Source organism: Serinus canaria, chromosome 1, assembly GCF_022539315.1.
Source record: "Serinus canaria isolate serCan28SL12 chromosome 1, serCan2020, whole genome shotgun sequence".
Taxonomy (NCBI): domain Eukaryota; kingdom Metazoa; phylum Chordata; class Aves; order Passeriformes; family Fringillidae; genus Serinus; species Serinus canaria.
Genome location: NC_066313.1, coordinates 104,154,918 through 104,167,705, shown reverse-complemented (window position 1 = coordinate 104,167,705; position 12,788 = coordinate 104,154,918). Strand labels below are relative to the sequence as shown.

Here is a 12,788-nt window from a genome sequence, read left to right as displayed (position 1 = left end):
TATTTCTCTAGCTGACACCTCCCAAATAAATCTGACATCACTTGTGTGCAGTTACAAACCCTAAACATCTGATGTATTTCACTAACTGTTTACAGGTTGCTGTGGTATTGCTATCACATTGTTGACTGTGGAGAAAATACTTGAGCTGCAATTGGTATTTTATGTTGTTTCTTGACACTGCACATGAAAATACAAGCTTACTGATATAGTCCATGAATGTTTATGTAGTAGTTAACAAATACAACTAATGATTAATGATAGCTTGAAAAAAAAAAAATCTTTCCTGGTATTTAGTGGACTACCATAAGAATTTGTTATTGATTCAGTTTAATAATGGTAGGAAAACTAATCCCTAATCTATCAATTATCATATATACAAAATGCAATTAGGAAAAATAATTCATTTACTACTTAGTATTAAAAACTGAACATTGATACATTTGCTTACGAAAGTATAATGTATATAAGATTCCTATAAAAAGATGTGCATTCAGAGTAGTTTATGAAGGGACCCTATGAAGTTAGAAATACAAACAGAAATCTATGTTTTACTATGGAAAATACAAAGTAATGTGCCTAAGAATAGAAGTTGTGTAGAAGACAAAAAGTTGCAAATGAAACTCTGTGCTTCTCTGCTATAGTTTGAGAATTTTCCATCAGTCAAAATGGGTTATATTTCAGGGTTAATAAAATAAACCTTTTGTCAACAGAGGTTAAAGCTCAAAAATCTTAAAAGCTCTTTTGGGAACTTAGGTTGGTTTCTAAGGGTACAGCAGCAGTATATAACAGCTTGAAGGCCTGGGCTGGAGATGGATCTGCTTGGCTCCATAGGGCCAGCTGCTGGAATTATATCTTATTCCTCAATCACCTGCTTCTCCAGCAAGTCATAGCCCAACTGCTTTTTCTTGCTCTGTCCCTGTCTGGGTTGATTGGTGTCTCATGTTCCTTACTCCTTGCTTGGATTTGAAAGCCCATACTCCCTCAGTGACAACTTAACGTTAATTTTTCATTGTCACCGTGAATTTAAACACTTAGAAATTACATGTGTGTGTTGTTCCAAAGGTAATTATGGGGATAGAAATCAGTTTGTTCAAAAGGTGTAATCAGTCATTGAGTTAAAACTTTTAATTCGATTAACTGGTTCAGCTAACACAGAGCACTTTGTTTTAGTGTCTTGCATAATATGACACTTGTCTTGCAGGGTGTTATTTATAATAGAAGTGACATTCTAGCAGGTCAAGAAGAGATGTTAAAGTAAATTATAAGGTGCACCTGCATGTCCTGTTAATTGCAATGAACCTTTAAATTCTTTTACTGCATGTTGTTCCTGATTGGAATAAAGAAGTAGATCTATGGAATTATTTTTTTTCTGAACTCTGAAACACTTCTGTGCAGGCACAAGCACAGAATCACAAACACACACATATATTAAATATGTCTATATATATAATAGATAATAGATAATAGATAGATTATATATAATAGATGACAATAGAGAAGAGATTTTATATATATATATATATATATATATATATATATATATATATATATATATGCATGCATAAAACATCTCTGAAAGAATTCCTGGAAAGTCTTAGGTTAAAAAACATCCTTATCCTACTGATCAGTATTTAAATTAGTCATCAAAGTAAAAAATTCTTTCCTACACGACTAAGAAAACTTTTAATGTTTTAAGACTTGCAGCTCAATTCATAAGGGTGATAAAACTGACAGTATACTTAAGATGAAAAAGGAATCTTGCCAATTGCTATCTCTTCTAGGAGACAAGAAATCTTTTTGATTTCTCATTTAAAATACTATGCAGCTCAATAATTTTGCTCTCAGGTGTATTGAGTTGAATGCTATGCCTTTTCTGTGCCAAAATTAACGTATTCAAACTTGGATCTTTCTCAGGTTTATCCTCAGGGTACCATCACATAATACCTCCACTGAGCTATGCACTTCACTAATGAGTAGAAGTGAGAAGAAACCAGAAAAATGAAAGCTGTTGCTGAACGCTTGGGTTCTGGAGTACCTGGTCAGGTCGAGAGACAGAGGTTTTCTTATGTGGTTTATGGTATAACACTTGAAGCCTGATTCCCAGATATCCATAACTAGAGCAGGGAGAGATATTGCCTCAGGAAGATTTGAAGTTGTGCTTCTCCATTTAGGATTACAGGAAGTTAGTTTTCCTTCATTTTTATAGTTGCAGTGCTGCTATGGATTAGATAGTTGCAGTGCTATAGATGAACATCTGACTCATTTTCAAAGAAACAAATGTTTTGATTAGTTGATTTTAGATGACCTATTTTGGCTTGAGAAGAGCATCTGACCTCTCAAATCACGAACATGAACACTTCTCACTGAAGAACAGTGCAATAAGTGTGATGCTGTAAAGTTGGTTCTTTTTTGCATGACCTGTGCAACCAAATAGTAATCTGTGCATATTGGAAAGGTCCAGAATTTCTGTCTGCATAACAGCACTCCATAAGAGATCCAGAGTTGTAATAAAGAGATATGTTCATACAATAAATATTCCTATAGCTAGGAGCATCAACATTTTTTGCTGCTATTAGTCTCATTTCCAGAAATCCTGGGCAAATGGGAGTTCATGTAAATATTCATGCATGATTCCATTAGAAAATCTAAGGCAAAACCAAGAAAGAAGGGCTCTTAATTCTTTTGCTGTTTATGGTGTTCATTTTCTAATGCATTTTTATAAATGTAATATGTGTGTATATATGGGTATAACCATAATTTTTATATAAGTGTAAAGAGTTTTGGAGAATTTTATTGTTTTCACAGTGAATATAATCTCTTACTTTTCTCCTCTAAAGAACAATTTGGAGCCAGTGGCTTATGTTTGTTTAATCTGTAAGCAGATACTCCAGAGTAACTTGTTTCTTAGCTTAAAAAAACCCAAAAAAACAGTGTTGGGCTGATATATCTAGTACTTATTAAGATATACTATTTCAAGAACAAAAACAATAAATATGCTGATTTAGAATCCATTCTAGATCTAAACCAGGAACTTGATCTAGAACTATAATTTGTGCTGCTCTGATCCCGTTCAGAGCAGCACAAATTTGCCAAACATTTCAGTTTACATATAAATTGAAACTAGCATTTTCATCCTCTAAGTGTAGTTATAAATACTGACTTTTATGTGTTGAAAATAAACTTTGACTTTGGTAAAGGAGGCTGAGGGGAGATCTTACCACTCTCTACAACACCCTGAAATAAGGTTGTAGTGAGGTGAGGGCTGCACCCTGCCCCCCAGAGACAAAGGATATGACAACATAGCATGACATCAAGTTGGGCCAAGGGAGGTTTAGGTCAGCTATTGTTACAACCCACTGCTGAAGGCAGAGGAACTGAGATTCTTGTTAGAAGTAGATCCCTTTGGGCAGATTAGAGTGAAACAACACTCAATGACCAATTAGCTGTGTGTACCTGGCAGGTTTATTTCAGAGCAATTTGATTGCAGTGGGAAGGAAGTTTGCAGCCATTTTGGTTATTATCTATATAAATGAGGCAATATAGACGAGTAAAGATATCATTTAGGAAAGGAAAAGAAAGGATAAGAGTAGACAGTGAAGAGGAACTAAAGAAATGCCCATCAGTGGATCAGGAGACAAGATTTGGTTGTTGCGATTTCGATGCCCAGTGGTCAAAGTGATGATCTCAGTCTTGCTCTGTTTGGGGGGAGGGAAGCCTGCACCACAAAGTCCAATATGTTCATGGGAGGGGACAGTTAAACACTCTCTGCTGCAACACTGTGGGTCATGCACAGTCCTCTGGTGGAAGGCTCCAGAACTGAATCTGTGGGCAGTTTGGGTATTTTTGAATGTTTATGCCCCCTTCTAAAACAGGACAGCTGCCTGTCATACCAATGTAGTTGGGTCAGTTATGCCCCATCAGAAGGGATGAATATCTTCAGGCCTTTGTGTGAGTGTGAATGTCTAAATACTCTGTGAGCCAGTTGTGTATCAAAGGAAACAGGGATCATAAAAGTATTACCCCACATTGCAGGATCTGCTTTTCATTGTTTAATTTTGATAAGTGTTTAATCTTTCATCGTTTCATACAGGTAATTATCAGTGTGTGAATGAGTTTGGTGGATAAATTGCAAGTATTTTTATACAAATCACTATTTTTCTCCTTTAGAAAGGCCCACTCCAAATGTTAATCCCAGGAATTCGCATTCTACCAATGCTCTTCCCTTCTGCTCTTGAATTTCTTTTTCGCCTGCATCTCTTGATATCTTCAGAAGCTTTTGCACAGAAGTTCACATCTCAGTATATTTATGTAGTCATAGTGAAAATGAGCAGATGAGTTGTAGATGGAGACGAAGAGTAGATATCTAAAGTAAGGTGTCATGAATTCCATCTTATTCCTACTTATCAACTGTGAACCTTACCTACTTTTTGTGAATCTTAACACCAAACTGCATGGCACAGTTACTGAAATATCTTGTTTAATATGTCCAAATGAGCCTGTGTCAGGTTTAACAGGTTCAGTTTGGTAACACTCCATGCTAGAATTTTTAGTTGTTGACACTGGGCTTCCCTGCCATTACTTCAAACAAAATTTTAGTCTGAATAATTAGCTGCTTTCTTTCTGGTGTGCTTGTTTGCTACCTGCCATGTGTAATTTGGAAGCTGAATTTAGTGGTGTTGCAAATTGTGCCTTGATATTTTCTTTTAAAATACATTTAATGTCATGTTTAAAGGGCATTGGTGTTTGTCTGATATTTTTGATATAAAGAAATCTGCGAACCACTTATAAAAATAATTAGTATAAATTCTAAGAATTAGTTATCTGTCATCCTTCACTATGTATAAACACTTCCATATAAAAATAAATGTATAGCAACAATAATTTCACATTTTTATTGCAGGATAGAGGAAGAAAAGAATATTTTATCAGAATTTCAAGAGGATTTGAACAAGTTGATTTTATGGTTAGAGGAAGCAGAGAACGTTAATTGTATTCCCCTTGAGCAAGGGAATGAAGACCAGTTGAGAGACTGCCTGAGCAAAGTAAAGGTATTGTAAGCTCTATTCCTATGTTTTCTTCCTTTGTCAATTCTACATTGAAGAAAATTAAAAGCTATTTTCCAAAATGGTTTCTGACATCAAACACAGCATCCATATAACTTTTTTAGACAAATCAAAGCTGGGAATTTCAAAACCCAGGTATAAATATATATTGATCATACAAAAACCAGATGATTAACGGAAAATCTAATGAAAGAAAAATGTCCCGAAACTAGGAAATTATTTGTTATCTTTTTTACCCTCATTTCTTAACTCAGAACGTGACTGGTTTATATGTATGGCGTTTCTCTGTTGGTGTCTTGTTAACATTTTATAGCTTCTCACTTATTAAATGGTATTCAGTATTTCACAAGAGGATCCAGAACTGCATGCATAATTATAAATGTCAACTCATTAAAATTTCACTGCAACATTTTCTAGACTAAACATCTAGGTGACTTATTTTTTAGAATACTTAAAAAAACCTCATCAGAATATTAAATATTTGTTTTTAAGGGCTGGAATATTTTCACAGATATGTTAGAGTTTGATAATGCTGATAAATATATTCAACACAAGTTTCTCTGTTTAATCTTTTGAAATGTGTTCAGTAGAATAACTATTTTTAATTACTTATACAATAATAAATTAAACTGTAATTGGAAAATTCATATTACTTATCAAACATAATCCTAAAGGTTTTTCTGTCCTCCCTTGAGGTTAAGGACCTAGTTATCCTTTTCATAAATCCAAGTTTAACAAAGTCAGCTAGTGATGAATAGAGTATTAAAGAATTTGAAGAAAACTTTTCAGTTTGTTCTATCGTTCTCACAGCAAAGTTAAAAAAAACAATCTAAAGGACTATTTAGTAAAAAATCTATCTTCAGGTTTCTTTTTAAGTAAAAATATGATATAGTTTCATGAAATGGAGACTCAACCAGGTGAGTGGTGAGTTTGTCCTTCTGTTTAGCAGAAGATGCCATTGAGTTGGTCAGGGAGTCTCTGTTGTGGAGGTTATCAGATCCAAGGCAAATAAATACTTTTAAGGGGTGTTAGATGTATCTTACATTTTGCAGAAATGATTAAGGTTTTAAAGATTACATATGTTGTTCAGAACCAGGAAGGGTATACTCTTCACATAAACAAATATTTCCTATATAGTATTCCTAAAGGATATACAGTACAAATATTAGCTGTTAGCATCTCTTATTTGTATCTTGTTTTTTACAGTCCACCTTCTTTTGGAGCTCCACAAAAGGGAATCATCCTAATGGAGCAAAAAATAATGCATTACCTTGCAGCATGGCTCATTTCATAGTACCTGCTTTTGTTTATAATCAAGAACAAACAAGCAAAAACCCCAGAACAACAAAACCCTTGAAGGGACATTAACCTTATTTGGTAAATTAAGTTACTTCAACAATATAAGTTTCCAGTAACAACATATGTGTTTGAGAACTGGTACATTTTGATCATTTTGATGCTGCCTTGCTTTTCCTTTTGGCTTTTTTTTTCTTTTTTTTTTTCTTTTCTCTTTTTTTAGTGAGCATACATGAACATTCTTAATTAAGATGTTAAACTGGAGTGGAGGGCTTTTCACCACAAGCCATCTGGGTGGCTGTTCACAGCCTGGAACATACTAAAACATTTCTCCAAAGTTCTTGCTCCATACCATATTACAAGATTATTAAAATTGATATACGTGAAGTATTGAGTATCCAGGTCTGAAATTTATCATGTAATAGTGATTAACATCCTGAGAAACCCTGTATTATGTCATGTAGAACTCTCTTTAGACTTGATTGACTAATACAGTCTCTTTTGGGTTGGTTTTTTTTTTTCAGCATTCTGCATTCAGAAAGCAACAGTTATTTTGTCTTGAATTGAGTTTATTCCTTTGGCTGATAGACAAATCAATAAGGGTCAAGAAAACAGAGCTGAAAATCCTACCACAGTTCATCTTAACTGCTGTATTTGTCTGTTCCAGTTAAGAGTTGGAGAGCTGCCGCCCCACAAGGGAATACTGAAACGATTAAATGAAACTGGAGGAATAGCACTTGGAAGTGCATCACTGAACCCAGACAAAAAACATAAGCTTGAGAGTACACTGAAGGAGGCTAACCATCGTTTGTTAAAGGTTAGACATATTACAGATATAACTGTGATATACAATTTTAATCTGCAGTGAATATTTGCATTATATATTTTCTGGTGTGTATAATTTTTCACTGTATGAAGAGATATTTGTGTGCATAATGAACCTGAGGAAGAAAAATGGATACCATACACTGCTGTGAGAAACAGTGATAACAAACCAAGACCATTAGTGACTAGAGTGATGATGTTGCGCTCAAACATAGTCACTAAATTAGAGTTCTTCTACTTAAGGGTGGAATGCATAGGGTCATTTTTGCAGCCTGTTGCTTTTGCTGAAAGAGCAAATATTCCAGGCTTTGTGACTCAGGTGTGTGAGAGGCAAATGTTTGATTTTCTTTATGGAAACACTTCCCAAATCTCTCCTGTTTCCAATCTCAAGGTGAACACTGCAATCACTGTTTCATCTTCCACCATGCTTCTCCCAACCTTAAGCATTCACTTCCATTTTTTGTGTAGCAAAATATCAAATATTTTGCTTTCTGGGATCTCCGTACCGATAGAAAGAAGTAAGGGAGGACTTTGCTCTGTTTTATTGTGGAAATAGCATATTTTTGTTTTGAAAAATGGTGAAAATGAGTAACAAATCTGGTAAAGAAAGGTAGATAATTTGAGTGTTGTCATGGTAGAAATGATAGAAAGCATTGACCAGAGAACTACTGCCCAAGGTATGGATTAGTCTGCTTGGAAACTATCAAGGTAGAATCCAGCTGAAGGATTTCTGTTGAGACTGATTGCGAAGTCAGTCGGGGGCATTAACCTGTGGTATCTGTTTTTTAAAGTTACCAGGATGCTGGGGCAAAAAGAAAAAAATCATTGTTTTTAGTTCTATGGGGAGGAAAAAAGTGAGAAAATAATCTTCTGAAAAGATTTTCTGGTCAAGAATACATCCCGGGTACTCTTTTACCATTTCCATGAATACAAATGAATTTCAAGCACAGATCTGAGAAATAAAAAGGAACTTGATGTGGTACTATTACTAGTTTCTTCCTAACAGGAGCAGTCTGGCAAAGTTCAGAATATTAGCTAATGACTCAGGCAAAAGTGGATAATAAATATTGATCACATCCACAATCTCCAGATTGGACACATAAATCATTATTTCAGTGGTTGGACAGAAGTATCTTTTTCTCTATAAATGGGCTTCTGAAATCAATCTATACAGAAGAATTCAGAATACTTCAAGATCAAAACAGTGTTATCTACTGGCTGAAGGAAGCACGTACATAGCTGAGTTCAGGGACCATGGTAATACCTAAGCTGTGATTTTTAAAAGACAGCATTAGTTTTCAGGAGAAACTAATTAACCTGGAGTCAGATCACATATATATATTTTAAGAAAATCTGCAATTTTTCACTGTATGTAGCATTTTACTGATTAGTCATATACCTAAAAACTTGGAATTTTCATTTTCTGCTGGTTGATTACAAAATGTTTCAGGTCCCCTGTCACAGTCAGAGCAACCACGAATGTCGCTGAAAGTACTTAGGTTTGGGTGGAATATGTGAGACAAGAACTACTGTTCAGTGAATCATTACAATTTGCTGAATTTTTATAATTTTATGTCTCCTAGATCTAATGTGTCTGGCAAGATAATTACTCTTTGAATTTCTTACTTGAAAAATTTCATTTACTATTAAAAGAGTATAAACCGAGGAAAGAAATCTTCCATTTGAGACTACTTGCCACATAATTTTTATCTCTGTTATCTACCCATGGAGATGTATAAAACTGAGTTCTCATTGTCCCTTGGTCTCTGAATGTAAAGAATCTGCAAAATGCAGTGGTTTGGTTTGCTTGTGGGTTTTTTGTCCATTTTTTTTTAAAGAACAGAAACTGAATTTGAAAATTACAATACTCAAATCCATACATCTTCTCTGAATGTGCTCTCCTTCTCGGGTTTTCTGTTTTCTCTGTGATCTTGGCAGATGTAGAAAACAAAACAAAGCAAAAGGTTAGACCCTTATTTTGGGGTTTGGTAAGATTTTCCCAATGATACTGAAGGGAAAAATAATTACTTTTTCATTTTCGTATTTTTTTGCTGTTACTCATGATTTGTTTAGGCAACCTCAATTATTTGTTTCACTTTCTGCCCTGAAAATCCAGGACCTGAATTAAAACTAGAAGTCAGGGAAAGAAACTGCGAGCCTGACAGGGGAACTTAATGTTCTGTTTTTTCAGCTGTAGATATGGATATGTAAGCACTGGAAAAGCCCCACAGATGTTTGCTCTGAGCCAAAGCTCACAGGATGAGCACTTTTATATCAAGAAAAATTCTTAGGTCACCTGAGGAAGATTCTGTAGTCAGTGATTTTGGTGAGGATATATTTTTTGTATTCCTCAAAGCACAATAGACAAACATCATCACACAGAGATTTCTCTGGGGCTTTTCTGTCTCTCCACTCCCTCTTAAGAGTGTATCCTATACTTAATCCTTTGTTTCAAACTGAATGTTTTCTTTTCTGGAATCTCTGCTAGAAATGAACATGTAACAATCTACTGTTTATGATTATCTCATTTTGCAGGATGATACTATTTTCAAGATATGACACATACACGACAGTAACATAAATAATGTTAGATAGGTCCTTATCTGGCGTACACTAGAGTAATTCTGCTTACTTCAGAGAAGCTGGGGAAATTTACACCAGCTGAGGATGTGGCCAAATATCTCCTAAAGTTATCACAAATTTTTGTTTTGCCTTGATCTGCCAAGCAGGGGAATAGGGGACAACACCTGTGAGTCCTAACCTTCAAGTGACGTATTTGAAATAAGTCATGTTCAAACCTTCTTTACAGTCACAGAAACTGTTGCCCTACAGCAATAGAAATAACCTAGAAAAGAAATTTAGTATGAAGGGAATTGCAGTCACATAAAAGTATCTTTTTAGCTTTTACTTCAGAATTGTCTTTGCTTTTGGGTGTTTATATCATGTGCTGATGACCTTGAGAGTAGACATGCAAAGAGTTTTTCTTCCTTTGGATTGTAATAATTTTACTACATTTCCTTACACAACTTTATTAAATAGTGATACTAATAGGCTGTTTCCTAATACAATATAGTTTGAGCAGAGAATGAAGATTATAGCCCACATTTGAAAGGCATGACTTTTAAATTCTATCCTGGTTTTACTTATTGTACCCTCTCCAAAGCCAGTATTTCTTGTAAAAATGAAAATAGCACTATCTTTGGGGAGTCTTAATATTATGAAAAATGAAGTGTTTTATGACCATTTTTATGCCTTCACATCAAGAATTTTTCATTTATTTTCAAAGCTTAAAGTATCTTCTGCTGTGATAGCCAAGTAAGGTAACCACCTAGTGCTTCAAAGCACACAAAAGGGTACGCAGCACTGGAGTTTGTGATGAATTCAGTTCTTGTCATATACCACCTGCCATGGCATGTAACAGATCTGTAATGTGTTCCTTACCTTTTACTGTGCAGTAAATGGATTGATAGATTAGGTCTGAGACCAGTGAACCATGGAATCAGAGGTTTGCTGGAAGGAGTTTATTACTCTTTAATATTATTCTTGGTCTGGTGTCAGCCAAGAGCGATGAGCTAAATTATCTGAAAGTAAGCTGGATGCCAAAATCAGCATTCTCCTCATTTATCCACCTTAGTCTTCTCAACATCTATTGTACGTATTATGAAGGTTATTATAAGTGCCTGATGGAGACATTTTGTTTTGCTGCCCTTTAATTTGTCTACTAGTATTAGTTCTAATTACTAGACACTGAAGAGACTATTTCACTCTTTACTGACACAGCAAATCAATTTGTTGTGCTATGTGGACGAGATAAAAATTAGAGTGGAGTGACATGGCTATAATTTGTGAACATTTTCTGTACCACCAGAACAGGCGTAGGTTGTCTTAGCTTGGTTGATCAAGTGTAGAGAAAAACAGATGGGCCCAAAAGTGCAGAAACACAAAGTCGTAACAAGGTTATAGTTCATGCATTATAACTTGCCTTGAGTAGAAATTACTCATAGATTACCTGCAATGACATAAAACTTCCAGCAAGTGAATGCAACTTAATTCGAGCTCACAGCTGGAACTGCAACAGATAACTGTTGTTATTTGTGGTATGTAGAGGAAAATTTGTTGGAAAAGGAATGCTACAGTTTGATTTCTGTTCTTTCAATTTGAAATAAGAATAGTATAACTGTCATTTTGGGGATCAGAAGGCTGACATTTTTCTGGATTTACTTTCATTTAATGAGTGACCTGATTCCATTGAATACAATAAAGTCTTTTGTTATGCTGAATTTCCTCTGACAGCTTGTCATAGATGGCTAATTAAGTGTAGTCCACATTCATGTTATCATCAGCCATACTCAAAATTGGCCTCATGTATAGCAAAAAGAAATTTGATGCAAATGTTCTTTGGACAAATATGGGAGTGTCACAAGCCCTAAGAAACAAGCATATGTAGGCTTAATTTTTTTTTAATTTGCATAATGCTAACAGCCAGTATTAATTAAAATTTTAAAAGCTAAGCAAAGAAAAATATGAAATACAGTCAAGTCATGCAGGGCTAAAAAGTCTGTATTAGCCACTGAAGCCATAAAAGCATGATTAAATACATTCATGTGTGTATATACACAATATATATCACATTATCTTGCCAACCATCTTAAAATTCCTTATTATACTTGTTTGCCATACAAATCCAGAATATAATATTCATATTTTTAAGAAGTTATGCCAAGACTAAGAATGTAAGAAGTACTAATTCAATACGTATGTCCTGACATATGAGTTACATTGAGTTATTATTGATGCCAAAATACTAGATAACAAACAAGTAACTTCAGGCAAATCAGCACACATTTTTTTACAACAAAGTTCTGTGTATCTAAGAGAGATTTCACTTGTAATGAGCAATGCTCAGATACTACTGCACACCAATCAATTGCGACGACTTGGGCTTTCTAAAACTTCACTTCCAAGACAGACACTGCCATTGTCTGTCAGGTTTTTCATCCATCTCTATTTAGGAAGACCATAGGGGCTTACAATCAATGTTTTACTCTTTGCTGTTTACAAGATAAGGATTATACTTTAATCATATAGACCTCTCTGTATAGTAACATGCCTATGTAATTAAAATTCCCTCAAATGCAATAGTCTAAAATAAAGGTAAACTTCTCCTCAACCCTGGATGTACAGACTGAGTGAGGAATGAGGGGCTGGAAAGCATCACTGTGAGAATGGACCTGGAGAGTCCTGGTTGATGGAAAGCTGAGCCAGCAGTGCCCTGGCAGCCAGGAGGGACATCCCTGTCCTGGGGGCATCAGGAACAGCATGGCCAGCTGGGCAAGGGAGGGGATTGTCCTGCTCTGCTCTGCTCTGGGGCAGCCTCACCTCAAGTGCTGGGGGCAGATTTGGGTGCCACACTATAAAAAAGGCATTCAGATGTTAGAGAGCATCTAAAGGAGGGCAGCGAGGATGGTGAAGTGTCTGGAGGTGAAGCTGTGTGAGGAGCAGCTGAGGGCACTTGTTCTGTTTAGCCTGGAGGAGACTGAGGGGAGACCTCACTGCAGTTTTAACTTCCTCATGAATCCTGATGGTGTCCTGTTGATCCTTTTC

The 12,788-nt window shown here is 35.4% G+C and overlaps 1 protein-coding gene across 6 annotated transcripts in view; it reads left to right on the top strand.

Annotated features, from left to right (window-relative positions):
• Positions 1-12,788, top strand: part of DMD (dystrophin) — a 971,087-nt gene that overhangs the window by 586,506 nt on the left and 371,793 nt on the right. For all 6 annotated transcript variants that reach the window (XM_050969735.1, XM_050969772.1, XM_050969742.1 and 3 more), the window contains 2 exons: positions 4,901-5,048; positions 7,027-7,176. In XM_050969735.1, coding sequence (XP_050825692.1) covers positions 4,901-5,048; positions 7,027-7,176 — 298 coding nt within the window. The remainder of the gene's footprint in view (positions 1-4,900; positions 5,049-7,026; positions 7,177-12,788) is intronic.